A 25,076-nucleotide genomic window follows, 5' to 3' on the forward strand; every position below is an offset into this window, starting at 1 on the left:
CCAGAACAGACTTGTTCACACTTTACCATCCCAGTGGACCTGGAGGGGAATATAATAGTGCGCCGAGCGCGGCGAGCTATGTGAGGGGATGCGGTACACTTACACAGTGTCCATGTCGACATATGTCGCCACTGACACAAAAAACCTCATGTCGGTATTCTGACACGTCAACATTACAAATGGCAGTATTCTATGTCGGCATTTTGATCATGTCGGCATAATGAATGTTGGAATTTTGACCATGTCGGTATTTCGACTGTAGGCCAATGGCTGTCGGGATTATGACCATCGGTATTGTGTTTGTCGGTAAATCATACTGAACCCCAGTGGCGGGCTAACGTGTCGGAGGCTGGAAGATTCCCGCCGGAGCTGGACGGCTGCATTAGATACGCAGGAGCCACCATGGGCCTCACTCACCTGCTTACTGACCACAAGATTCCGCACACATCCTTTGAAACCAGCCAGTCCCAGCGGCAGGTGTGACGGAGGGGCCGACGCCTTTATCCCGCCCAGCTGCAGAACATGATGCGGATTCCGATGCCTGTGGAGAATGATGGGTAATTACCGATCCCGCCAGGTACATTACACAACGAAACAACTATTCCTCAGATAATGGTCAGCGGACGCTCCATGAATGTAACGTACATACTCCATAACCTCATCTGTTCCGCTGCGTATAGGAGTACGACTCACAGTAACACTTTAACCACTGGCGTGCGCAGCACATTTTATTAGGGGGTGCACCGTCGGAGCCTGGGGTGTGTCTAGCACCTACTGATGGTCAACGCAATATAAAATATCCACCCTTGTACCAATCCTAATAAAGCAGATACATTGTCAGATGTTGTGGTGTGCACCAAACAAACACCCCTGATGGCACTCACTGCAATTACACTGCTCCTCCTCAGCCTGGTCTGGCTCCCCCTCTCTTTCCCCTGCAAGCTGCAGCAGCTTACTTACAAGTCAGCCACTCACTGTCACTGACAGTCTTAGACTAGTACTGCTGCTGCTGGAAAAACGAGTGACGTGTCAATGCTGCTGCCGACCGTCTGCTAGTATTGAATTTGTCTTCCTAAGAGGAATGCTGGCTGCATGCTGATCCTCATCAGTGGCTGGCATTGGCATAGCATAGAAGGAGAGAGGTGTATATGTGGCGGGTGTGGCGGGTGGGCATGCGAGCAGCATGACGTAATCACGTCACATCACAGTTTTTGTACATGGAGGTGGAGCCGGGAGTTTGAAAGCGGTGTCAGTGGCACCCTTGATTAACCCAGGCGTCCGATCAGTAATGCAGTCCTGACAGGGTGCAGTGCAGAGGGGACAGTAATCAGCCTGCTCGGCGATCGCTGCATCAGGCATGTGAGATCGGGGTGCCAGACATTAGGGGGTGCCTGTGCGCACCAGGAACCCCCCCCCCTGCGCACACCTATGACTTTATCACACGGATAAAACACAGTAACACCAACAGGGTTCTATGGTGACCATTTAAAGACCTGCAATGTTCGGATGAGACTGCGGCTTTGTGCAGCAGAATGAAATGCTCATCACAAAAGACTTGGGGATCTATTTACTAAGCCGTGGAGAGATACAGGAAACGGAGCTAAAGCACCAACCAACCAGCTCCTGTCATTTTTCAAACACAACCTATCTCTATCTCTCTCTAAGGCTTAGTAAATAGACCCCTTGATGATAATAATATCTGTATACGTGTATCCACATTACCGCCAGGCCCGGGTCATCAGTCCGTGGACTTCGCAGCCTCCGCGATCCTCCGATAATAGACTCTTCCCCACTCCCTCCTTTTCCATGATAACGACTGAGCTGCAGCGATCCAGAGTGAATGTCACTTCCTGTAACACAAAGCGTCATTTATATACCAGGCGGGGACAGAACCGCAGTGACTGACGGACTCTTCTATAATATATTGTATATGCTTTATTTATGTAGGACAAGAATATATATTATAGCACTGGTCCTGGCAAACTGTAACAGGGCAGATGGGGCAAGAGCTGGTGTCCTGGGGAACCAAGGCTCTATTGCCATCTGTCCATCATTGGCCCCGTGTGAGCTGGTTTATGGGCAGGATGACAGTGCAGGTAGGTGACTGTAATACAACAGCTTTCTATTGGTTTCTTGGTCACCCAGTCCCACCCCCTTGGCTTTTCCAGAAGAATCAACGTGTGGAGTCTGTTTGAAGCCTCAGCGGATCCCAAGTTTCCTCTCAGCGTGAATGAGGTAGAGAGGAGCCGGGAGAGCATTTACTAAGACATTCCCTCATTTGCTGGGAGCACATAGGCAGGGCCGTCTTAACAACAGTGTGGGCCCCTGGGCACAGCAATGCACTGGGGCCCCTACCCATCCTCCAGCGGTAGGGGTGGGGGGTGCTATCAGTGGCAGCTTTGATATCCCGTGGGTGGTAGGGGGTGTTCTATCTTCCACTCAGCATGTAGGACCTGGAGCAGTAATTTCTGCTAATCACTCTTTTTCTGCACATATGGGGCGGGAGGGAGAACACTAAACTGTAGAAGGGGGCATTGGGCTGAATGAAGGGGCCCCGGTACATGACTTCCAGGGTGGTAGGGGGTGTTTAATATGTAGGGGAGGGGTCAATAGTGGAGTGGGCTTAATATTTATCATTTTCTGATGAGAGGGCAGCGTGCTTGACTGCAGATATCTCAAGTTCCTGTTAAAAGATTTCTTAGCTTTGAATTGGATAAAAATCTAGAGCGTTCCACCTATCAGGGGGTACTGGGGACTTGGGGATCAGAGTTCAGGAGCCAGAGCAATCCCCTGACGAATATATAAAACTGCATATTAGGCATGTGGAGCTGGAGCAGGGACCGGCTGCTTGAAGGTTGATATCTCTGGTTCTGGGCAAAGTAGAGACACGCTCCCAGTGACCACCGAAAGGGGAGAGTCACAGCTTTTGGAGTATACCCTCAGAAAAACTTTAAGTCAGAAAGAGCCTGAGAGATCTGTCTCGGAAGAGCAATTAACAGGCCCTGATGGGGACCACTGCTTTGAAGTCGGATATCTCCGGTTCCCTAGGGACGATTTAAAAAAATCTGGTACCCCTGGAAAGAGGGGACCCTCAGCAATCAGATTAGGGCCCTTATACTCCTGGGGCCCTTGGGCAAGTGCCCATTGAGCCCATACGAAAAGACGGCCCTGCACATAGGTCTTCTCTCCCCAGAGACGGATTTGATTCTTCCACTACCTCTGATATACTGGTCTCATCTTAAAGCTTTAATCTCACCCAATTTGCCCCTTCTAATCCCACTTCTGCTTTTAGGCACATTTTTAGGCGCTCTCCAAGCAATGTAGTGAACATAGGCCCTCATTCCGAGTTGTTCGCTCGGTAAAAATCTTCGCATCGCAGCGATTTTCCGCTTAATGCGCATGCGCAATGTCCGCACTGCGACTGCGCCAAGTAAATTTGCTATGCACTTAGTAATTTTACTCACGGCTTTTTCATCGGTCTGGCGATCGTAATGTGATTGACAGGAAATGGGTGTTACTGGGCGGAAACTGGCCGTTTTATGGGCGTGTGGGAAAAAACGCTACCGTTTCCGGAAAAAACGCAGGAGTGGCCGGAGAAACGGAGGAGTGTCTGGGCGAACGCTGGGAGTGTTTGTGACGTCAAACCAGGAACGACAAGCACTGAACTGATCGCAGATGCCGAGTAAGTCTGAAGCTACTCAGAAACTGCTTCGAGGTGTGTAATCGCAATATTGCGAATACTTCGTTCGCAATTTTAAGATGCTAAGATTCACTCCCAGTAGGCGGCGGCTTAGCGTGAGCAACTCTGCTAAAATCGCCTTGCGAGCGAACAACTCGGAATGACCTCCATAGTATCTTTGCCTGAAATTGGCTGTCAAAGGCTCGAAAAAGCCATTGGTGCTGCATGTTGACAGGTTGTGACTGCTCTAAGTAACATCTGCAACTTTGGGAACAACCAGTGAAGAGCACAGTTTATTTCCACGGTAACAGGTGTTGCTAATGTGAGTAAGTTATTAAAAAACCTTTGTAAGTAACAGTATAATTCTTAGTCTTTAACAGACTATTTCTGAGAAAAAGTTCTATTGCAAATATAAAAGAAAAAGTGTACTCCAAATGTTGGTAATACCATTGTGGCAATTAATTAGTAATCTGTGGATTAGCGCCATAGAAGGTTTCTAAGGTTAGTGAACAGTGGAAACCAGAATGCAGAACAATATGATTACTCTGTATTTATCAATGTCTCTAATGTCTACAGACAGCGATGATGGGAGTATAGTAGCTGTGAATGGGTGACGCTAAATTCCAAATAAATGATGTAACTGGTTCTATTTGTTCTGTCACAGAGGCACAGTAAAAGCATTGTATTTAATAAAATAGAAATGAACCTTTTTCTTCAGTCTCACATCTAGCCGGTGCCAGCTCCCGTCCGTCACATTTACTGCCGCAGGTAGCTGTAAGTGTAGGGTGTCATAGATCTGTCCAATCCTCAGCCTGGGTACACCCTGCACAACATCTAATGAGACGCAAGGACATATATTAGTGCAGGGACAATGTGTATACTGATACCCAGAATGTCACCTAGACAAGAAGACGGCCATGTATTATAACAATATGCTATCTGACCAATCACGTGCACGGCCATTGCAATGGTCAAGTAGCAGGCACTGGTGCTGGTATCTGTCACTGCGCAGTAACCGTGGAGACTCCTTCCACTGGTGCTGGTATCTGTAACTACACAGTAACCGCGGAGACCCCTTCCACTGGGGCTGGTATCTGTAACTACACAGTAAACGCGGAGATCCCTTCCACTGGGGCTGGTATCTGTAACTGCACAGTAACCGCTGAGAACCCTTCCCCTGGGGTTGGTATCTGTAACTGCACAGTAACCGCGGAGACCCCTTCCACTGGGGCTGGTATCTGTAACTGCACAGTAACCGTGGAGACCCCTTCCACTGGGGCTGGTATCTGTAACTGCACAGTAACCGCGGAGACCCCTTCCACTGGGGCTGGTATCTGTAACTGCACAGTAACCGCGGAGACCCCTTCCACTGGGGCTGGTATCTGTAACTGCACAGTAACCGCGGAGACCCCTTCCACTGGGGCTGGTATCTGTAACTGCACAGTAACCGCGGAGACCCCTTCCACTGGTGCTGGTATCTGTAACTGCACAGTAACCGCGGAGACCCCTTCCACTGGTGCTGGTATCTGTAACTGCACAGTAACCGCGGAGACCCCTTCCGTAATTATCTTTAATCTATCAGCTTTGTTCTTTTGAGTCACATTATATTTTCACTTTGTTAGTTAACAGCCACGCTGCGACTTACAGACTATTCTAGGGTAGGACATACATTCTCTGTATATGATAATTATATTAACAATAATAATGAGTAAAATAAAAAATAAGATTTTACTCACCGGTAAATCTGTTTCTCGTAGTCCGTAGTGGATGCTGGGAACTCCGTAAGGACCATGGGGAATAGCGGCTCCGCAGGAGACTGGGCACAACTAAAAGAAAGCTTTTAGACTACCTGGTGTGCACTGGCTCCTCCCCCTATGACCCTCCTCCAAGCCTCAGTTAGATCTCTGTGCCCGGAAGAGCTGACACAATAAGGAAGGATTTTGAATCCCGGGTAAGACTCATACCAGCCACACCAATCACACCGTATAACACGTGATACCATATCCAGTTAACAGTATGAACAATAACTGAGCCTCTCAACAGATGGCTCAACAATAACCCTTAGTTAGGCAGTAACTACATACAAGTATTGCAGACAATCCGCACTTGGGATGGGCGCCCAGCATCCACTACGGACTACGAGAAATAGATTTACCGGTGAGTAAAATCTTATTTTCTCTGACGTCCTAGTGGATGCTGGGAACTCCGTAAGGACCATGGGGATTATACCAAAGCTCCTAAACGGGCGGGAGAGTGCGGATGACTCTGCAGCACCGAATGAGAGGACTCAAGGTCCTCCTCAGCCAGGGTATCAAATTTGTAGAATTTTGCAAACGTGTTTGCCCCTGACCAAGTTGCAGCTCGGCAAAGTTGTAGAGCCGAGACCCCTCGGGCAGCCGCCCAAGATGAGCCCACTTTCCTCGTGGAATGGGCTTTTACTGATTTAGGATGCGGCAATCCAGCCGCAGAATGCTCCAGCTGAATTGTGCTACAAATTCTGCTTACAAGCAGGAGCACCTATTTTGTTGGGTGCCTACAGGATAAAAAGCGAGTCAATTTTCCTGACTCCAGCCGTCCTGGAAATATAAATTTTTAAGGCCCTGACTACGTCCAGTAACTTGGAATCTTCAAAGTCCCTAGTAGCCGCAGGCACTACAATAGGTTGGTTCAAGTGAAAAGCTGATACCACCTTAGGGAGAAACTGGGGACGAGTCCTCAATTCTGCCCTATCCATATGGAAAATCAGATAAGGGCTTTTACATGACAAAGCCGCCAATTCTGACACACACCTGGCCGAAGCCAAGGCCAATAACATGACCACTTTCCACGTGAGATATTTCAAATCCACAGTTTTAAGTGGCTCAAACCAATGTGATTTTAGGAAACTCAACACCACGTTGAGATCCCAAGGTGCCACAGGAGGCACAAAAGGGGGCTGAATATGTAGCACTCCCTTTACAAATGTCTGAACTCCAGGCAGTGAAGCCAGTTCTTTCTGGAAGAAAATCGACAGAGCCGAAATCTGGACCTTAATGGAACCCAAGTTTAGGCCCATAGTCACTCCTGACTGTAGGAAGTGCAGAAAACGACCCAGCTGAAATTCCTCTGTTGGGGCCTTCCTGGCCTCACACCACGCAACATATTTTCGCCAAATACGGTGATAATGGTTCGCAGTTACTTCTTTCCTGGCTTTTATCAGCGTAGGAATGACTTCCTCCGGAATGCCCTTTTCCTTTAGGATCCGGAATTCAACCGCCATGCCGTCAAACGCAGCTGCGGTAAGTCTTGGAACAGACAGGGCCCCTGCTGTAGCAGATCCTGTCTGAGCTTTAGAGGCCATGGGTCCTCTGATATCATTTCTTGCAGTTCTGGGTACCAAGCTCTTCTTGGCCCATCCGGAACCACGAGTATCGTTCTTACTCCTCGTCGTCTTCTTATTCTCAGTACCTTTGGTATGAGAGGCAGAGGAGGGAATACATAAACCGACTGGTACACCCACGGTGTCACTAGAGCGTCCACAGCTATCGCCTGAGGGTCCCTTGACCTGGCGCAATATCTAGTTTTTTGTTTAGGCGGGACGCCATCATGTCCACCTGTGGTCTTTCCCAACAGTTTACCAACAGTTGGAAGACTTCTGGATGAAGTCCCCACTCTCCCGGGTGTAGGTCGTGTCTGCTGAGGAAGTCTGCTTCCCAGTTGACCACTCCCGGAATGAACACTGCTGACAGTGCTAAGACGTGATTTTCCGCCCATCGGAGAATCCTTGTGGCTTCTGCCATCGCCATCCTGCTTCTTGTGCCGCCCTGTCGGTTTACATGGGCGACTGCCGTGATGTTGTCTGATTGGATCAGTACCGGCTGGTTTTGAAGCCGAGGCCTTGCCAGACTTAAGGCATTGTAAATGGCCCTCAGTTCCAGAATGTGTGACTGCCCCCCAGCCTCGAAGGCTGGCATCCGTGGTTACCAGGACCCAGTCCTGTATGCCGAATCTGCGGCCCTCTTGAAGATGAGCACTCTGCAGCCACCACAGTAGAGATACCCTGGTCCTTGGAGACAGGGTTATCAGACGATGCATCTGAAGATGCGATCCCGACAACTTGTCCAAGAGGTCCCACTGAAAGGTTCTTGCATGGAACCTGCCGAATGGAATTCTGCTTCGTAAGAAGCTATCATTTTTCCCAGGACTCGTGTGCAGTGATGCACCGATACCTGTTTTGGTTTCAGGAGGTCTCTGACTAGAGATGACAGCTCCTTGGCTTTCTCCTGCGGGAGAAATACTTTTTTCTGTTCTGTGTCCAGAACCATCCCCAGGAACAGTAGGCGTGTGGTAGGAACCAGCTGTGACTTTGGAATGTATAGAATCCAGCCATGCTGTTGTAGCACATCCCGAGATAGTGCTACTCCGACCAACAACTGCTCCTTGGACCTCGCCTTTATAAGGAGATCGTCCAAGTACGGGATAATTAAAACTACCTTTTTTCGAAGGAGTATCATCATTTCTGCCATTACCTTGGTAAAGACCCTCGGTGCCGTGGACAGTCCAAACGGCAGTGTTTGGAATTGGTAATGGCAATCCTGTACCACAAATCTGAGGTACTCCTGGTGAGGATGGTAAATGGGGACATGTAGGTAAGCATCCTTGATGTCCAGGGATACCATGTAATCCCCCTCCTCCAGGCTTGCAATAACCGCCCTGAGCGATTCCATCTTGAACTTGAATTTTTTTATGTATGTGTTCAAGGATTTCAAATTTAAAATGGGTCTCACCGAACCGTCCGGTTTCGGTACCACAAACAATGTGGAATAGTAACCCCGTCCTTGTTGAAGTAGGGGCACCTTGACTATCACCTGCTGGGAATACAGCTTGTGAATTGCCTCTAGCACAGCCTCCCTGCCTGAGGGAGTTGTCGGCAAGGCAGATTTGAGGAAACGGCGGGGGGGGGGGAGACGCCTCGAATTCCAGCTTGTACCCCTGAGATACTACTTGAAGGATCCAGGGATCCACCTGTGAGCAAGCCCACTGATCGCTGAAATTTTTGAGGCGGCCCCCCACCGTAACTGGCTACGCCTGTGGAGCCCCCGCGTCATGCGGTGGACTCAGAGGAAGCGGGGGAAGAATTTTGATTCTGGGAACTGGCTGACTGGTGCAGCTTTTTCCCTCTTCCCTCGTCTCTGTGCAGAAAGGAAGCGCCTTTGACCCGCTTGCTTTTCTGAAGCCGAAAGGACCGTACCTGAAAATACGGTGCTTTCTTAGGCTGTGAGGAAACCTGAGGTAAAAATGTTTCTTCCCAGCTGTTGCTGTGGATACGAGGTCCCAGAGACCATCCCCAAACAATTCCTCACCCTTATAAGGCTCTATGTGCCTTTTAAAGTCAGCATCACCTGTCCAGTGTCGGGTCTCTAATACCCTCCTGACAGAATGGACATTGCATTAATTCTGGATGCCAGCCGGCAAAATATCCCTCTGTGCATCCCTCATATATAAGACGACGTCTTTAATATGCTCTTATGTTCGCAAAATAGTATCCCTGTTTGACAGGGTCACAGACCACGCTGCAGCAGCACTATCTGCAGGTCTCAGTCTAGTACCTGAGTGTGTAAATACAGACTTCAGGATAGCCTCCTGCTTTTTATCAGCAGTTACCTTCAAAGTGGCCGTGTCCTAAGACGGCAGTGCCACCTTTTTTGACAAACGTGTGAGCGCCTTATCCACCCTAGGGGATATCTCCCAGCGTAACTTATCCTCTGGCGGGAAAGGGTACGCCATCAGTAACTTTTTAGAAATTACCAGTTTCTTATCGGGGGGAACCCACGTTTCTTCACACACTTCATTCACTCATCGGATGGGGGAACAAAACACTGCCTGCTTTTTCTCCCCAAACCTAAAACCCTTTTTTTAGTGGTACTTGGGTTAATGTCAGAATTGTGTAACACATTTTTTATTGCCGGGATCATGTAACGGATGTTCCTAGTGGATTGTGTATATGTCTCAACCTCGTCGACACTGGAGTCAGACTCCGTGTCGACATCTGTGTCTGCCATCTGAGGGAGCGGGCGTTTTTGAGCCCCTGATGGCCTTTGAGACGCCTGGGCAGGCGCGGGCTGAGAAGCCGGCTGTCCCACAGCTGTTACGTCATCCAGCCTTTTATGTAAGGAGTTGACACTGTCGGTTTATACCTTCCACCTATCCATCCACTCTGGTGTCAGCCCCAGAGGGGGCGACATCACATTTATCGGCATCTGCTCTGCCACCACATAAGCCTCCTCATCAAACGTGTCGACACAGCTGTACCGACACACCGCACACACACAGGGAATGCTCTGACTGAGGACAGGACCCCACACAGCCCTTTGGGGAGACAGAGAGAGAGTATGCCAGCACACACCAGAGCGCTATATAATTTAGGGATTAACACTATATTGAGTGAATTTTTCCCAATAGCTGCTTGTATATACAATATTGCGCCTAAATTTAGTGCCCCCCCTCTCTTTTTAACCCTTTGAGCCTGCAAACTACAGGGGAGAGCCTGGGGAGCTGTCTTCCAGCTGTACTGTGAAGAGAAAATGGCGCCAGTGTGCTGAGGGAGATAGCTCCGCCCCTTTTTCGCTGACTTTTCTCCCGTTTTTTTATGGATTCTGGCAGGGGTATTTATCACATATATAGCCTCTGGGGCTATATATTGTGATATATTTGCCAGCCAAGGTGTTTTTATTGCTGCTCAGGGCGCCCCCCCCCCCCCCAGCGCCCTGCACCCTCAGTGACCGGAGTGTGAGGTGTGTATGAGGAGCAATGGCGCACAGCTGCAGTGCTGTGCGCTACCTTGGTGAAGACTGATGTCTTCTGCCGCCGATTTTCCGGACCTCTTCTTCTGGCTCTGTAAGGGGGACGGCGGCGCGGCTCCGGGAACGAACACCAAGGCCAGTTCCATGCGGTCGATCCCTCTGGAGCTAATGGTGTCCAGTAGCCTAAGAAGCCCAAGCTAGCTGCAAGCAGGTAGGTTCGCTTCTTCTCCCCTTAGTCCCTCGTTGCAGTGAGCCTGTTGCCAGCAGGTCTCACTGTAAAATAAAAAACCTAAAATAAACTTTCTTTCTAGGAGCTCAGGAGAGCCCCTAGTGTGCATCCAGCTCGGCCGGGCACAGAAATCTAACTGAGGCTTGGAGGAGGGTCATAGTGGGAGGAGCCAGTGCACACCAGGTAGTCTAAAAGCTTTCTTTTAGTTGTGCCCAGTCTCCTGCGGAGCCGCTATTCCCCATGGTCCTTACGGAGTTCCCAGCATCCACTAGGACGTCAGGGAAATATAATTACATGTGTGGATGTATCATTGCAGTACTTGTCCAACAACAAATAATACGCTGGATTGCTGACCCCACTCAGGTCCCTGCTTATTATTGCCCCAGTGATAGGGTTAGAAGGACTAGTGACTTGCCCCATGCAATGCTTACAGCCAGCATACAGTATATACTTGTAGTAAATAATACATAGAGGGGGATAGTTATCAAATCTTGAGAGATAAAGTGCAAAAGTTGCCCCAACCAGGTTGTCACAACAGGGGGCGTGGTTCCAGCATAGGGGACGGTCTGGGGGTGTGGAGACACAGTTGTGTCATCCCGGCCCCTCCCCCTTATACAGTGCCCACATTACCGACACTGTAAAGCGGGGGAGCAGGACTGCAATGAGGCAATTCAGTACAAATCGTGTCCTCGTCCCACCCAGTTTTCCTCCGTAAGCGGCAGCTGAGGAGGGTGGTGTTGGCGGCATACACAGGAAGTTGGCGGGTGTAAGCCGCCTCTGGGAGACTTGCCCTCTTTTCCGAGTGCTACACGATTTTCGGGAGCCTCCCAGCTGTTCCAGGAGGGTAGGCAGCTATGAGTTGCCATAGCAACCAATCAGATTCTAATGGTCCTTTCACAGGCTGTGCTAGATAAATGACAGCTACAAACTGGTTGGTTGCTATTAGCAACGTCTCCACATGCTCTCTCTCCAAGATTTGATAAATCTCCCCCCACAAAGAAAGAAAAAAGATGAAGACACAGATGTGTATGTGTGTAAACGGCTTCAGGCATTTGTTTCTGAACGTACCGACAGACATAAAATATTCTTCATTTCCGGGCGTCTGATTGGACAGAGGTCCATTATATAATAAGGTACCATTGGGTTCATCGCTTATAAATTCTACAGATAGATGACTGTCCGAGCAAACGCTCATTGGTGAAAAGATGGTGTATCCGTCACCATGGAAACGGCGTAGAGTCAGCTGACACAAGGGCCCACTGAACTGAGACCCACAGTGACACCTAGACACAAGTGGAAATCAATATACAAATTACAAGCACGCAATAATACTCCTGTATAACTCAGACATTGATTTCTTTTTTGTAAGCAAATATGCAGAGAGAGATTTAGCAGAACTGTATTTCCTGCAAGCAATTTACTAACACGGCGGCGATAAGATTTATGGCCGGATTACAGAAATACCATCGCCGCATACGTTACACAAGCACCTTTTCTTGTAACACAGCATTTAATAAATACAAATTACTCTCCCATCTGTCGCTTCTTTTCCTGTAATCCGATTGGTTTTTACAGCTCGGCTTTCTATAGAACATATCTCCTTACCGAGCAGTCTGCTAAATATAAACAGAGACGTTTCTAGGGAATTACTTCAATGGGAAATAAGAATATTATATATAAGTCTATATGAAAAGATGCATTTTTATTTTAATCCATCTGGTAATCTCAGAGTGGAATGCGGGAACGCCAGTGCTAACGGAAAACAAAATACCATTGTGAGAAACCGTAAGTGGTTTTGAAAATCCGTCATTGTCAAAGATATGTGCGAGACAAAGCGTAAAGGTGTGTGGTTACCCGGGAAGTGGGTGCACATAAACTCCGGCCACCCCATATAACAGTCATGGGCACAACTGTTCTCCAAAACACCACACTTGGGGGGAAATTTACTAAAGTACAATTTTATTGGATTTAAATCAATAAAAAAACAATCAAACTTGATCTCAGTCAATGTTGGGTTTCAGGGGCTGAAACAGACATTTTATATTAATAATTGTGTGTTTTGGCCGTAGAATAACAAAATATTGATCAAATCGAACTTTAGTAAATATCCCCCTTGGAGTTAACCATAAAATGAGACACAGCAATTAACCTATGCCCCCATGCAATTTCTCTTCAGCGCTGCACATGTTCCGTAGCCGAGCGCACACGTGTATCGGAGATTCGGAGCTTTATGCATATCAGTTGCTTGTAGCTGAAGGCGCATAACTGGCCGGAAGGTGCTCGCACGTAGGTTTTTTTTCACCAGAGCGTGTGGAGGGGCTGTAGTCGGAATTGGCGGCTATGAGGACACAGGGACCCGTCTGATTTCAGGTGGGTCTCTTACAAAAGCTACAGCCAGTGGGCGCCAGTAATCAGGATGGATGAACGGATGGAGAGATGCGCACATCTCTGCATTGGGGGAATGTCCGCATTTGGGTGCTGGTCCATAGTCATATGCTGCTGTGACCGCTTTAGCGCCTTTTGCTGTAGTCGTGCCTGCGACTTTATGCCAGTGTTAGTACCAGCCCTTCCCCCGGTGTGCAAGTGTGCATCTGAGTGTGCATGACCTGAGACGCCCACTTTGAGCATCTGTAGATGCAACATTCGGACACACTATCAAAACTTGTACCTCCCAGTTACTGCCCAATACATTTACTATACATTTCAGAGACTGTGCGGCTCAATTGCGACTGCGCCTCTATTGTACACTTGCAGTAGCCCACAACCTAGTGCTTGGGGCTCTTACCCAACCCCACATGGTGCAAGATTCTGCCTGGGGTCACTTTGCTGTAGTATCGCCTCCAGATCTCAATCTTCACATAGTAGTTTATTTAACAAGGTCACAATTACGGTGTAACCAGATTCTCCTTCAAGAACACAAGCACACGGTATCCACATAGAACAAAACATATTGTCATCTGGTCACCATGAACTGAATGAATGGATCCTGGCCACACAAAGGAATGGTTCCTGGCCACACAACGGATTGGTTCCTGGCCACACAACGGAATGGTTCCTGGCCACACAACGGAATGGTTCCTGGCCACACAACGGATTGGTTCCTGGCCACACAACGGATTGGTTCCTGGCCACACAACGGAATGGTTCCTGGCCACACAACAGAATGGTTCCTGGCCACACAACGGAATAGTACCTGGCCACACAACGGAATGGTTCCTGGCCACACAACGGAATGGTTCCTGGCCACACAACAGAATGGTTCCTGGCCACACAACGGAATAGTACCTGGCCACACAAAGGAATGGTACCTGGCCACACAACGGAATGGTTCCTGGCCACACAACGGATTGGTTCCTGGCCACACAACGGATTGGTTCCTGGCCACACAACGGAATGGTTCCTGGCCACACAACAGAATGGTTCCTGGCCACACAGGAATGGTTCCTGGCCACACAACGGAATGGTACCTGGCCACACAATGGAATGGTCCCTCATCAAACAATGGAATGGTTCCTGGCCACACAATGGAATGGTCCCTCATCACATAATGGAATGGCCACACAATGGAATGGTTCCTAGCCACACAATGGAATGGTTCCTGGCCACACAACGGAATGGTTCCTGGCCACACAACGGAATGGTTCCTGGCCACACAACGGAATGGTTCCTGGCCACACAACGGAATGGTTCCTGGCCACACAATGGAATGGTCCCTCATCAAACAATGGAATGGTTCCTGGCCACACAATGGAATGGTCCCTCATCACATAATGGAATGGCCACACATGGAATGGTTCATGGCCACACAATGGAATGGTTCCTGGCCACACAACGGAATGGTTCCTGGCCACATAACGGAATGGTTCCTGTCAACACAATGGAATGGTTCCTGGCCACACAACGGAATGGTTTCTGGCCACACAACGGAATGGTTCCTGGCCCCACAATGGAATGGTTCCTGGCCACACAATGGAATGGTACCTGGCCACACAATTGAATGGTTCTTGGTCACACAATGGAATGGTTCTTGGTCGCACAATGGAATGGTTCCTGGCCACACAACGGAATGGTACCTGGCCACACAACTGAATGGTTCTTGGTCACACAATGGAATGGTTCCTGGCCACACAACGGAATGGTTCCTGGCCACACAACGGAATGGTACCTGGCCACACAACTGAATGGTTCTTGGTCACACAATGGAATGGTTCCTGGCCACACAATGGAATGGTTCCTGGCCACACAATGGAATGGTTCCTGGCCCCACAACGGAATGGTTCCTGCCCCACAATGGAATGATTACTGGCCACACAATTGAATGGTTCACAACGGAATGGTACCTGGCCACACAATGGAATGGTTCCTGGCCACACAATGGAATCGTTCCTGGCCACACAATGGAATGGTCCCTAATCACACAATGGAATGGTTCCTGGCCACACAAATGAATGGTTCCTGGCCACACAATGGAATGGTTCCTGGCCACACAATGGAATGGTTCCTGGCCACACAACGGAATGGTTCCTGGCCACACAACGGAATGGTACCTGGCCACACAACTGAATGGTTCTTGGTCACACAATGGAATGGTTCCTGGCCACACAATGGAATGGTTCCTGGCCACACAATGGAATGGTTCCTGGCCCCACAACGGAATGGTTCCTGCCCCACAATGGAATGATTACTGGCCACACAATTGAATGGTTCACAACGGAATGGTACCTGGCCACACAATGGAATGGTTCCTGGCCACACAATGGAATCGTTCCTGGCCACACAATGGAATGGTCCCTAATCACACAATGGAATGGTTCCTGGCCACACAAATGAATGGTTCCTGGCCACACAATGGAATGGTTCCTGGCCACACAATGGAATGGTTCCTGGCCACACAATGGAATGGTCCCTCATCACATAATGGAATGGCCACACAATGGAATGGTTCCTAGCCACACAATGGAATGGTTCCTGGCCACACAACGGAATGGTTCCTGGCCACACAACGGAATGGTTCCTGGCCACACAACGGAATGGTTCCTGGCCACACAACGGAATGGTTCCTGGCCACACAATGGAATGGTCCCTCATCAAACAATGGAATGGTTCCTGGCCACACAATGGAATGGTCCCTCATCACATAATGGAATGGCCACACATGGAATGGTTCATGGCCACACAATGGAATGGTTCCTGGCCACACAACGGAATGGTTCCTGGCCACATAACGGAATGGTTCCTGTCAACACAATGGAATGGTTCCTGGCCACACAACGGAATGGTTTCTGGCCACACAACGGAATGGTTCCTGGCCCCACAATGGAATGGTTCCTGGCCACACAATGGAATGGTACCTGGCCACACAATTGAATGGTTCTTGGTCACACAATGGAATGGTTCTTGGTCGCACAATGGAATGGTTCCTGGCCACACAACGGAATGGTACCTGGCCACACAACTGAATGGTTCTTGGTCACACAATGGAATGGTTCCTGGCCACACAACGGAATGGTTCCTGGCCACACAACGGAATGGTACCTGGCCACACAACTGAATGGTTCTTGGTCACACAATGGAATGGTTCCTGGCCACACAATGGAATGGTTCCTGGCCACACAATGGAATGGTTCCTGGCCCCACAACGGAATGGTTCCTGCCCCACAATGGAATGATTACTGGCCACACAATTGAATGGTTCACAACGGAATGGTACCTGGCCACACAATGGAATGGTTCCTGGCCACACAATGGAATGGTTCCTGGCCACACAATGGAATCGTTCCTGGCCACACAATGGAATGGTCCCTAATCACACAATGGAATGGTTCCTGGCCACACAAATGAATGGTTCCTGGCCACACAATGGAATGGTTCCTGGCCACACAATGGAATGGTTCCTGGCCACACAACGGAATGGTTCCTGGCCACACAACGGAATGGTACCTGGCCACACAACTGAATGGTTCTTGGTCACACAATGGAATGGTTCCTGGCCACACAATGGAATGGTTCCTGGCCACACAATGGAATGGTTCCTGGCCCCACAACGGAATGGTTCCTGCCCCACAATGGAATGATTACTGGCCACACAATTGAATGGTTCACAACGGAATGGTACCTGGCCACACAATGGAATGGTTCCTGGCCACACAATGGAATCGTTCCTGGCCACACAATGGAATGGTCCCTAATCACACAATGGAATGGTTCCTGGCCACACAAATGAATGGTTCCTGGCCACACAATGGAATGGTTCCTGGCCACACAATGGAATGGTTCCTGGCCACACAATGGAATGGTTCCTGGCCACACAATAAAATGGTTCCTGGCCACACAATGGAATGGTCCCTCATCACACAATGGAATGGTCCCTGGCCACACAATGGATGGTTCTTGGCCACACAATGGAATGGTTCCTGGCCACACAATGGAATGGTTCCTGGCCACACAATGGAATGGTTCCTGGTCACACAATGGAATGGTTCCTGGTCACACAATGGAATGGTCCCTCATCACACAATGGAATGGTCCCTGGCCACACAATGGAATGGTTCCTGGCCACACAATGGAATGGTTCCTGGCCACACAATGGATGGTTCTTGGCCACACAATGGAATGGTTCCTGGTCACACAATGGAATGGTTCCTGGTCACACAATGGAATGGTTCCTGGCCACACAACGGAATGGTACCTGGCCACACAACGGAATGGTACCTGGCCACACAATGGAATGGTTCCTGGCCACACAATGGAATGGTTCCTGGCCACACAATGGAATGGTTCCTGGCCACACAATGGAATGGTTCCTGGCCACACAATGGAATGGTTCCTGGCCACACAATGGAATGGTTCCTGGCCACACAATGGAATGGTCCCTCATCACACAATGGAATGGTCCCTGGCCACACAATGGAATGGTTCCTGGTCACAATGGATGGTTCTTGGCCACACAATGGAATGGTTCCTGGCCACACAATGGAATGGTTCCTGGTCACACAATGGAATGGTTCCTGGTCACACAATGGAATGGTCCCTCATCACACAATGGAATGGTCCCTGGCCACACAATGGAATGGTTCCTGGTCACAATGGATGGTTCTTGGCCACACAATGGATGGTTCTTGGCCACACAATGGAATGGTTCCTGGTCACACAATGGAATGGTTCCTGGCCACACAAAGGAATGGTACCTGGCCACACAACGGAATGGTACCTGGCCACACAACGGAATGGTTCCTGGCCACACAACGGAATGGTTCCTGGCCACACAATGGAATGGTTCCTGTCCACACAATGGAATGGTTCCTGTCCACACAATGGAATGGTTCCTGGCCACACAATGGAATGGTTCCTGGCCACACAATGGAATGGTTCCTGGCCACACAATGGAATGGTTCCTGGCCACATAATAGAATGGTTCCTGGCAACACAACGGAATGGTTCCTGGCCCACAATGGAATGATTACTGGCCAGACAATTGAATGGTTCACAACGGAATGGTACCTGGCCACACAACTGAATGGTTCTTGGTCACACAATGGAATGGTTCCTGGTCACATAATGGAATGGTTCCTGGCCACACAATGGAATGGTCCCTGGCCACATAATGGAATGGTTCCTGGCCACACAACAGAATGGTTCCTGGCCACACAATGGAATGGTTCCTGGCCACACAATGGAATGGTTCCTAGCTACACAATGGAATGGTTCCTGGCCACACAATGGAATGGTTCCTGGTCACACAATGGAATGGTTCCTAGCCACACAATGGAATGGTCCCTCATCACACAATGGAATGGTTCCTGGCCACACAATGGAATGGTTCCTGGCCACACAATGGAATGGTTCCTGGCCACATAATGGAATGGTTCCTGGCAACACAACGGAATGGTTCCTGGCCCACAATGGAATGATTACTGGCCACACAATTGAATGGTTCACAACGGAATGGTACCTGGCCACACAACTGAATGGTTCTTGGTCACACAATGGAATGGTTCCTGGTCACATAATGGAATGGTTCCTGGCCACACAATGGAATGGTTCCTGGCCACATAATGGAATGGTTCCTGGCCACACAATGGAATGGTTCCTGTCAACACAATGGAATGGTTCCTGGCCACACAATGGAATGGTTCCTGGCCACACAATGGAATGGTTCCTGGCCACACAATGGAATGGTTCCTGGCCACACAATGGAATGGTTCCTGGCCACACAATGGAATGGTTCCTGGTCACACAATGGAATGGTTCCTAGCCACACAATGGAATGGTCCCTCATCACACAATGGAATGGTTCCTGGCCACACAATGGAATGGTTCCTGGCCACTAAATGGAATGGTTCCTGGTCACACAATGGAATGGTTCCTGGCCACTAAATGGAATGGTTCCTGGTCACACAATGGAATGGTTCCTGGTCACACAATGGAATGGTTCCTGGCCACACAACGGAATGGTTCTTGGTCACACAACGGAATGGTTCCTGGCCACATAATGGAATGGTTCCTGGCCACATAACGGAATGATTCCTGGCCACATAATGGAATGGTTCCTGGCCACATAATGGAATGGTTCCTGGCCACACAACGGAATGGTTCCTGGCCACACAACGGAATGGTTCCTGGCTACACAACGGAATGGTTCCTGGCCACACAACGGAATGGTTCCTGGCCACACAATGGAATGGTTCATGGCCACACAATGGAATGTTCCTGGTCACACAATGGAATGGGTCCTGGTCACACAATGGAATAATTTCTGGCCCTGGACGGTGTATTACAGTCTGAGTGTATGTTAGGGTCACATGGAACTGTACTGATTAGACATTATCAGGATACTACACCTTGAACAATGCAACCCTAGACTTGTTATACCCAGCTCCTATAAACCAATAATAATTATTTAACTTACCGGTATCCACTAGTAGCATCTACACAAGTTCCACCATTTAGACATGGGTTTTGGGGCAAAGAGTTGCAGAAATTTCGATCCCGGACATACGATGGACATCTGCACGCTGCACTCAAGTTGTGGATGATTGAAACAAAAGAGGCGCTGCCCCCATCTACAAGTTTTGGGGAGTCTGCGATTCCACTATGTTTACTGCACCCGCCACCCCTCAAACATACTGCACGTAGGCAGAAGTCTGCTCCTCCTGGGAATATCTCCGTCTGCACAGCTGCCTGGATCTGACGTTGGAGAAAAAGACGATGAAACAAAAGGGAAAGAGCCATAAAAGTAAAGGATAGATTTTATGTCAGCAGACAAATGGTATTGTGGTGTACGGCTGTGTACAGCCAGATACATTATTCATGTGACAACTTTCACATTCATCAAGTCTTCTGAAGCCAGCCGGACTGAGCACATCATAACGTCTCTCCGTACATGTAGACCTCACATCCAGGTAAAGTGGGCCCATCACACCAAATTAACGTTCTCAGAGTCAGTAGTGCATCAGACGCTGCCTATGTATCATGTTCTATAGTCTAGAAATGATTACATTTTCCTACCTTATCCTCTGCCCTTAATACCAACCAGTTACAGTATAGCTCCGCTTCTCCCCAACACTGTACTTCTCTGATCCCTACTTTTCCATTCTTCAGAGACACAGAATAGCGGCATAAGAGTGGGCATAATAGAGGGTATCCAGTCATAAAGTCATCATTGTGCATTTCACCAGCACACGTTAAGGTGTGTACACACGGTGCGATTGTTCTTATGATTTTGACTATATAGTGCGAGACGCACCATGGTGGTCATTCCGAGTTGTTAGCTCGTTGCCGATTTTCGCTATATTGCGATTAGTCGCTTACTGCACATGCGCAAGGTTCGCAGAGCGCATGCGGTTAGTTATTTTACACAAAAGTTAGCTATTTTACTCACTGCATAACGAGGATTTTTCATCGTTCTGGTGATCGTACTGTGATTGACAGGAAGTGGGTGTTTCTGGGCGTAAACTGGCCGTTTTCTGGGCGTGTGCAAAAAAACGCTGCCGTTTCTGGGAAAAACGCGGGAGTGGCTGGAGAAATGGGGGAGTGTCTGGGCGAACGCTGGGTGTGTTTGTGACGTCAAACCAGGAACGAAACTGACTGAACTGATCGCAGTGTAGGAGTAAGTCTGGAGCTACTCAGAAACTGCACAGAAATTTCTATTCGCAATTCTGCTAATCTTTCGTTCGCTATTCTGCTAAGCTAAGATTCACTCCCAGAGGGCGGCGGCCTAGCGTGTGCAATGCTGCTAAAAGCAGCTAACGAGCGAACAACTCGGAATGAGGGCCCATGTGTGTAGTCCTTGCGATGCCGATGTGCGGTCCCACGGGATCGGCATTGCAAGTAAAAATAGACTGTGCAGGCAGCCCAACATGGACTATATCGGCCGTCAAATAGTCAGTGCCGGACTGTACGGCGCATCGCGCCATGTGTGCACAGCCTAAGTGCTAGATTTAGGTTTAGGGCTTAAATAGTCAGAAAATGCTATGTCGGCATTGTGACTGTCAACATTCTGGACGTCAACATAACATACCACACCTGGGGGAGATGAATCAAGCCTTGGAGAGAGATAAAGTGGAGACGTTGGCCAAAGCAGCTAGTCCGTTTCTAACGGTCATTTCAAAGTCAATATATATATTTTTTTTTACTTTTTTGTTACATTTATAAACATTTTTGCAGCTAACATGTAACTGCAGACACCAGTTACTGGGTTTGCTATGAGTCTTCCATTTTTGCCATATATATATATATTAATATAAAACTGTGGGTTACTTACTGTTCTTTACTATACTGTTGGGTAGATAATTACAAAGGGATAAGAAGCGTCTTTGGAAGCACTCCTCTCCATTCTCCACTGCCACCCTACACCCCCTGTTCTGCTTTTGAAGCCTGCGCTGATATTTTATAGATTGTGTTAGATCCTGTTGGTATTCTATGATTTGAGTGTTGCTAATTGACAAAAGTCAGTGAATACAATTGAATATGAAAATCTAAATCTTAATACCATAAGCAGCCAGCTATGGGTCTAATTCTGACCTGATCGCAGCAGCAAATTTGTTAGAAGTTGGGCAAAACCATGGGGGTAATTCCAAGTTGATCGCAGCAGAAATTCTGTTAGCAATTGGGCAAAACCATGGCCCTCATTCCGAGTTGTTCGCTCGGTAATTTTCTTCGCATCGCAGCGATTTTCTGCTAATTGCGTATGCGCAATGTTCGCACTGCGACTGCGCCAAGTAAATTTGCTATGCAGTTAGGTATTTTACTCACGGCATTACGAGGTTTTTTCTTCGTTCTGGTGATCGGAGTGTGATTGACAGGAAGTGGGTGTTTCTGGGCGGAAACTGGCCGTTTTATGGAAGTGTGTGAAAAAACGCTGCCGTTTCTGGGAAAAACGCGGGAGTGACTGGAGAAACGGGGGAGTGCCTGGGTGAACGCTGGGTGTGTTTGTGATGTCAAACCAGGAACGAAACTGACTGAACTGATCACAGTGACAGAGTAAGTGTCGAGCTACTCAGAAACTGCTAAGAAATTTCTATTCGCAATTCTGCTAATCTTGCGTTTGCAATTCTGCTAAGCTAAGATTCACTCCCAGTAGGCGGCGGCTTAGCGTGTGCAATGCTGCTAAAAGCAGCTTGCGAGCGAACAACTCGGAATGAGGGCCCATGTGCACTGCAGGGGAGGCAGATGTAACATGTGCAGAGAGAGTTAGATTTGGGTGTGGTGTGTTCAAGCTGAAATCTAAATTGCAGTGTAAAAATAAAGCAGCCAGTATTTACCCTGCACAGAAACAATATAACCCACCCAAATCTAACTCTCTCTGCACATGTTACATCTGCCCCCCCCCCCCTCCCCCTGCAGTGCACATGGTTTTTCCCAACTGCTAACAAATTTGCTGCTGCGACCAGCTCTGAATTACCCCCTATATCCAGGCGGGAGGCCATGGAGACTGTGTACAAGTGAGACGACTTCTGCCAGACACTTGGTGGATATTGACCCGAGAACCCACCTTGTTCCTGTGCGAGACGATGGCACTCAGCAGTCGCTCGGCTCTGTAGTAAGAGGAGGAACCCAGGACAGCCAGGCGCAGTTCTGTCACTCGCTCTTCGCTGTTCAGGCTGAAGATCTGGACATTTGCCGGCTGAGCTGGGACGATTTCCGCCAGGACCCTCCGCAGTTGGTCGGCTTTGGTGTCCCCTAGCTGATCCCTCTGTATAAACTCTTCGGCAGTGACGTCTAAAGAAATATGTTCAGTAAACAGAATGTCAACATGAACCTCGTACAGAGTGTGACGCTTGTGATACCTATACATGGCTCTCTACGCATTGCTTAGAACAGCGGTGTGCCACCTAGAGGCTGGCATAGGGATAAGCATCTTTTGGGATCCACTGGGGCATCAAGGGCCCACTAGGGGATGCAGTGAGTGGAGTGGGCATGCTTAAGGGGTGTGACCAGCCACCATAGGGGGTGTGGCCAACTAACACAGAGGGATTTGAGCCACCATCAGAGAGGACACAGAGAGACTGCAAGGAACGGGGCCTCTATATAAGGGAGGAGACAGGGGTGTGTCAGGAGTCAGGACTACACATTTTGATTGGCAGGAGGTGTAGTTTCCATAGAAAAAGAGTCTGGGAGTGACAAAAACGATAATGCTGCCGTGTGTGTGTGTGTGTGTGTGTGTGTGTGTGTGTGTGTGTGTGTGTGTGTGTGTGTGTGTAACATTTGTACATCTGTGGGGGTCATTCAGACCTGATCGCTAGGCTGCGTTTTCGCACAGCGGGCGATCTGATCCAAACTGCACATGCGTATGCATCATAATACATAGGCGCGACGGACGGCTGCAAAGCGAATCACCGGTCAACGATGGGATGGTGCGATAAATACGATCACACGGGCGTTCGCAAGGAGATTGACAGGAAGAAGGCGTTTGTGGGTGGCAACTGACCATTTTCTGGGAGTGATTGGAATAAAGCAGGCGTGTCCAGGCGTTTGCAGGGCGGGTGTCTGACGCAAATTCCAGTCCCGGACAGGCTGATGTGATCGCAGCGGCTGAGTAACTCCTGGGCTGCGCAGAGACTACACAAGATCTGTTTGTACAGCTCGGCTACACATGTGATCGCACACTTGCGCAGCTAAAATACACTCCCCTATGGACTGCGACTATCTGATCGCAGCACTGCAAAAATCGCCTGCTAGTGATCAGATCTGAATTAGGCCCTGTGTGCGGATGAGTCTGAATCTGTGTAAGACGGTCTCTGATGCAGATGACGCGGCTTCTCCTTACTCCAGGATCCGTTATGCATCATCTGCAACTTTGTGTAAAACAATTTCCTGTGCGGTTACAGTCACAGCCCAACGTGTCTAGTACACTGCGAGCGGCTATTCGATGCCATTAATATGGAAAATTGAAATAGAATGCGGGACGCTACACTTCTCAGACATGTGTCGGGGTCTCGTTGCATAGTGTATGCAGCTGCACACCCAGTAAGTGAGGACACATCTGTATATTCTTCATGTTTTGAAAGTAACTGAATTCCAATGTACATTATAACTAAGTTATATTCTGTCCATATTATTGCAGGTTTTTAAAAATGCAGTTACTACTAGGAAATGGCATCTGCACCGTATTAGGATATTGGAAGTTACTGTAGAAAAGTTCCCATATTCTCATCCTTTATACGGTGACAAACCTCACTCGGAACTTTGAATATTCTCATCATCGTACGTAGAAGATACATTATCCCATTCATGATTTTACACTCCCCACCTCTCCCTGTCCCCACATTTAGCGGTTACGAGGGGACGAGGACAAAGGGATGATATGGTTCATGCTTACAAAAAATGAAGCGGTTGGGGCTGAAGAAAGAAAATGTGTAAACGGTGGTTGGAATGTGAAGTGTTAGGGTGGAATGTGAAGTGTTAGGGTGGAATGTGAAGTCTTAGGGTGGAATGTGAAGTCTTTGGATGGAATGTGAAGTGTTAGGGTGGAATGTGAAGTGTTAGGGTGAATGTGAAGTCTTAGGGTGGAATGTGAAGTCTTAGGGTGGAATGTGAAGTCTTAGGGTGGAATGGAATGTGAAGTGTTAGGGTGGAATGTGAAGTGTTAGGGTGGAATGTGAAGTGTTAGGGTGGAATGTGAAGTGTTAGGGTGGAATGTGAAGTCTTTGGGTGGAATGTGAAGTGTTAGGGTGGAATGTGAAGTCTTTGGGTGGAATGTGAAGTCTTTGGGTGGAATGTGAAGTCTTTGGATGGAATGTGAAGTGTTAGGGTGGAATGTGAAGTATTTGGATGGAATGTGAAGTGTTAGGGTGGAATGTGAAGTCTTTGGGTGGAATGGAATGTGAAGTCTTTGGATGGAATGTGAAGTCTATGGATGGAATGTGAAGTCTTTGGAATGTGAAGT

General features: G+C 48.6%; 1 protein-coding gene across 1 annotated transcript in view; it reads right to left on the reverse strand.

Annotated features, from left to right (window-relative positions):
• Positions 1-25,076, reverse strand: part of LOC134982206 (neural-cadherin-like) — a 203,617-nt gene that overhangs the window by 40,191 nt on the left and 138,350 nt on the right. Inside the window, exons 20-25 of the mRNA XM_063948707.1 lie at positions 22,683-22,909; positions 19,599-19,876; positions 11,759-11,973; positions 4,386-4,513; positions 1,723-1,850; positions 418-541 (exon numbers count right to left, since the gene is read on the reverse strand). Of these exons, the coding sequence (XP_063804777.1) occupies positions 418-541; positions 1,723-1,850; positions 4,386-4,513; positions 11,759-11,973; positions 19,599-19,876; positions 22,683-22,909 (1,100 nt within the window). The remainder of the gene's footprint in view (positions 1-417; positions 542-1,722; positions 1,851-4,385; positions 4,514-11,758; positions 11,974-19,598; positions 19,877-22,682; positions 22,910-25,076) is intronic.

Source organism: Pseudophryne corroboree, assembly GCF_028390025.1.
Source record: "Pseudophryne corroboree isolate aPseCor3 chromosome 11 unlocalized genomic scaffold, aPseCor3.hap2 SUPER_11_unloc_8, whole genome shotgun sequence".
NCBI lineage: Eukaryota > Metazoa > Chordata > Amphibia > Anura > Myobatrachidae > Pseudophryne > Pseudophryne corroboree.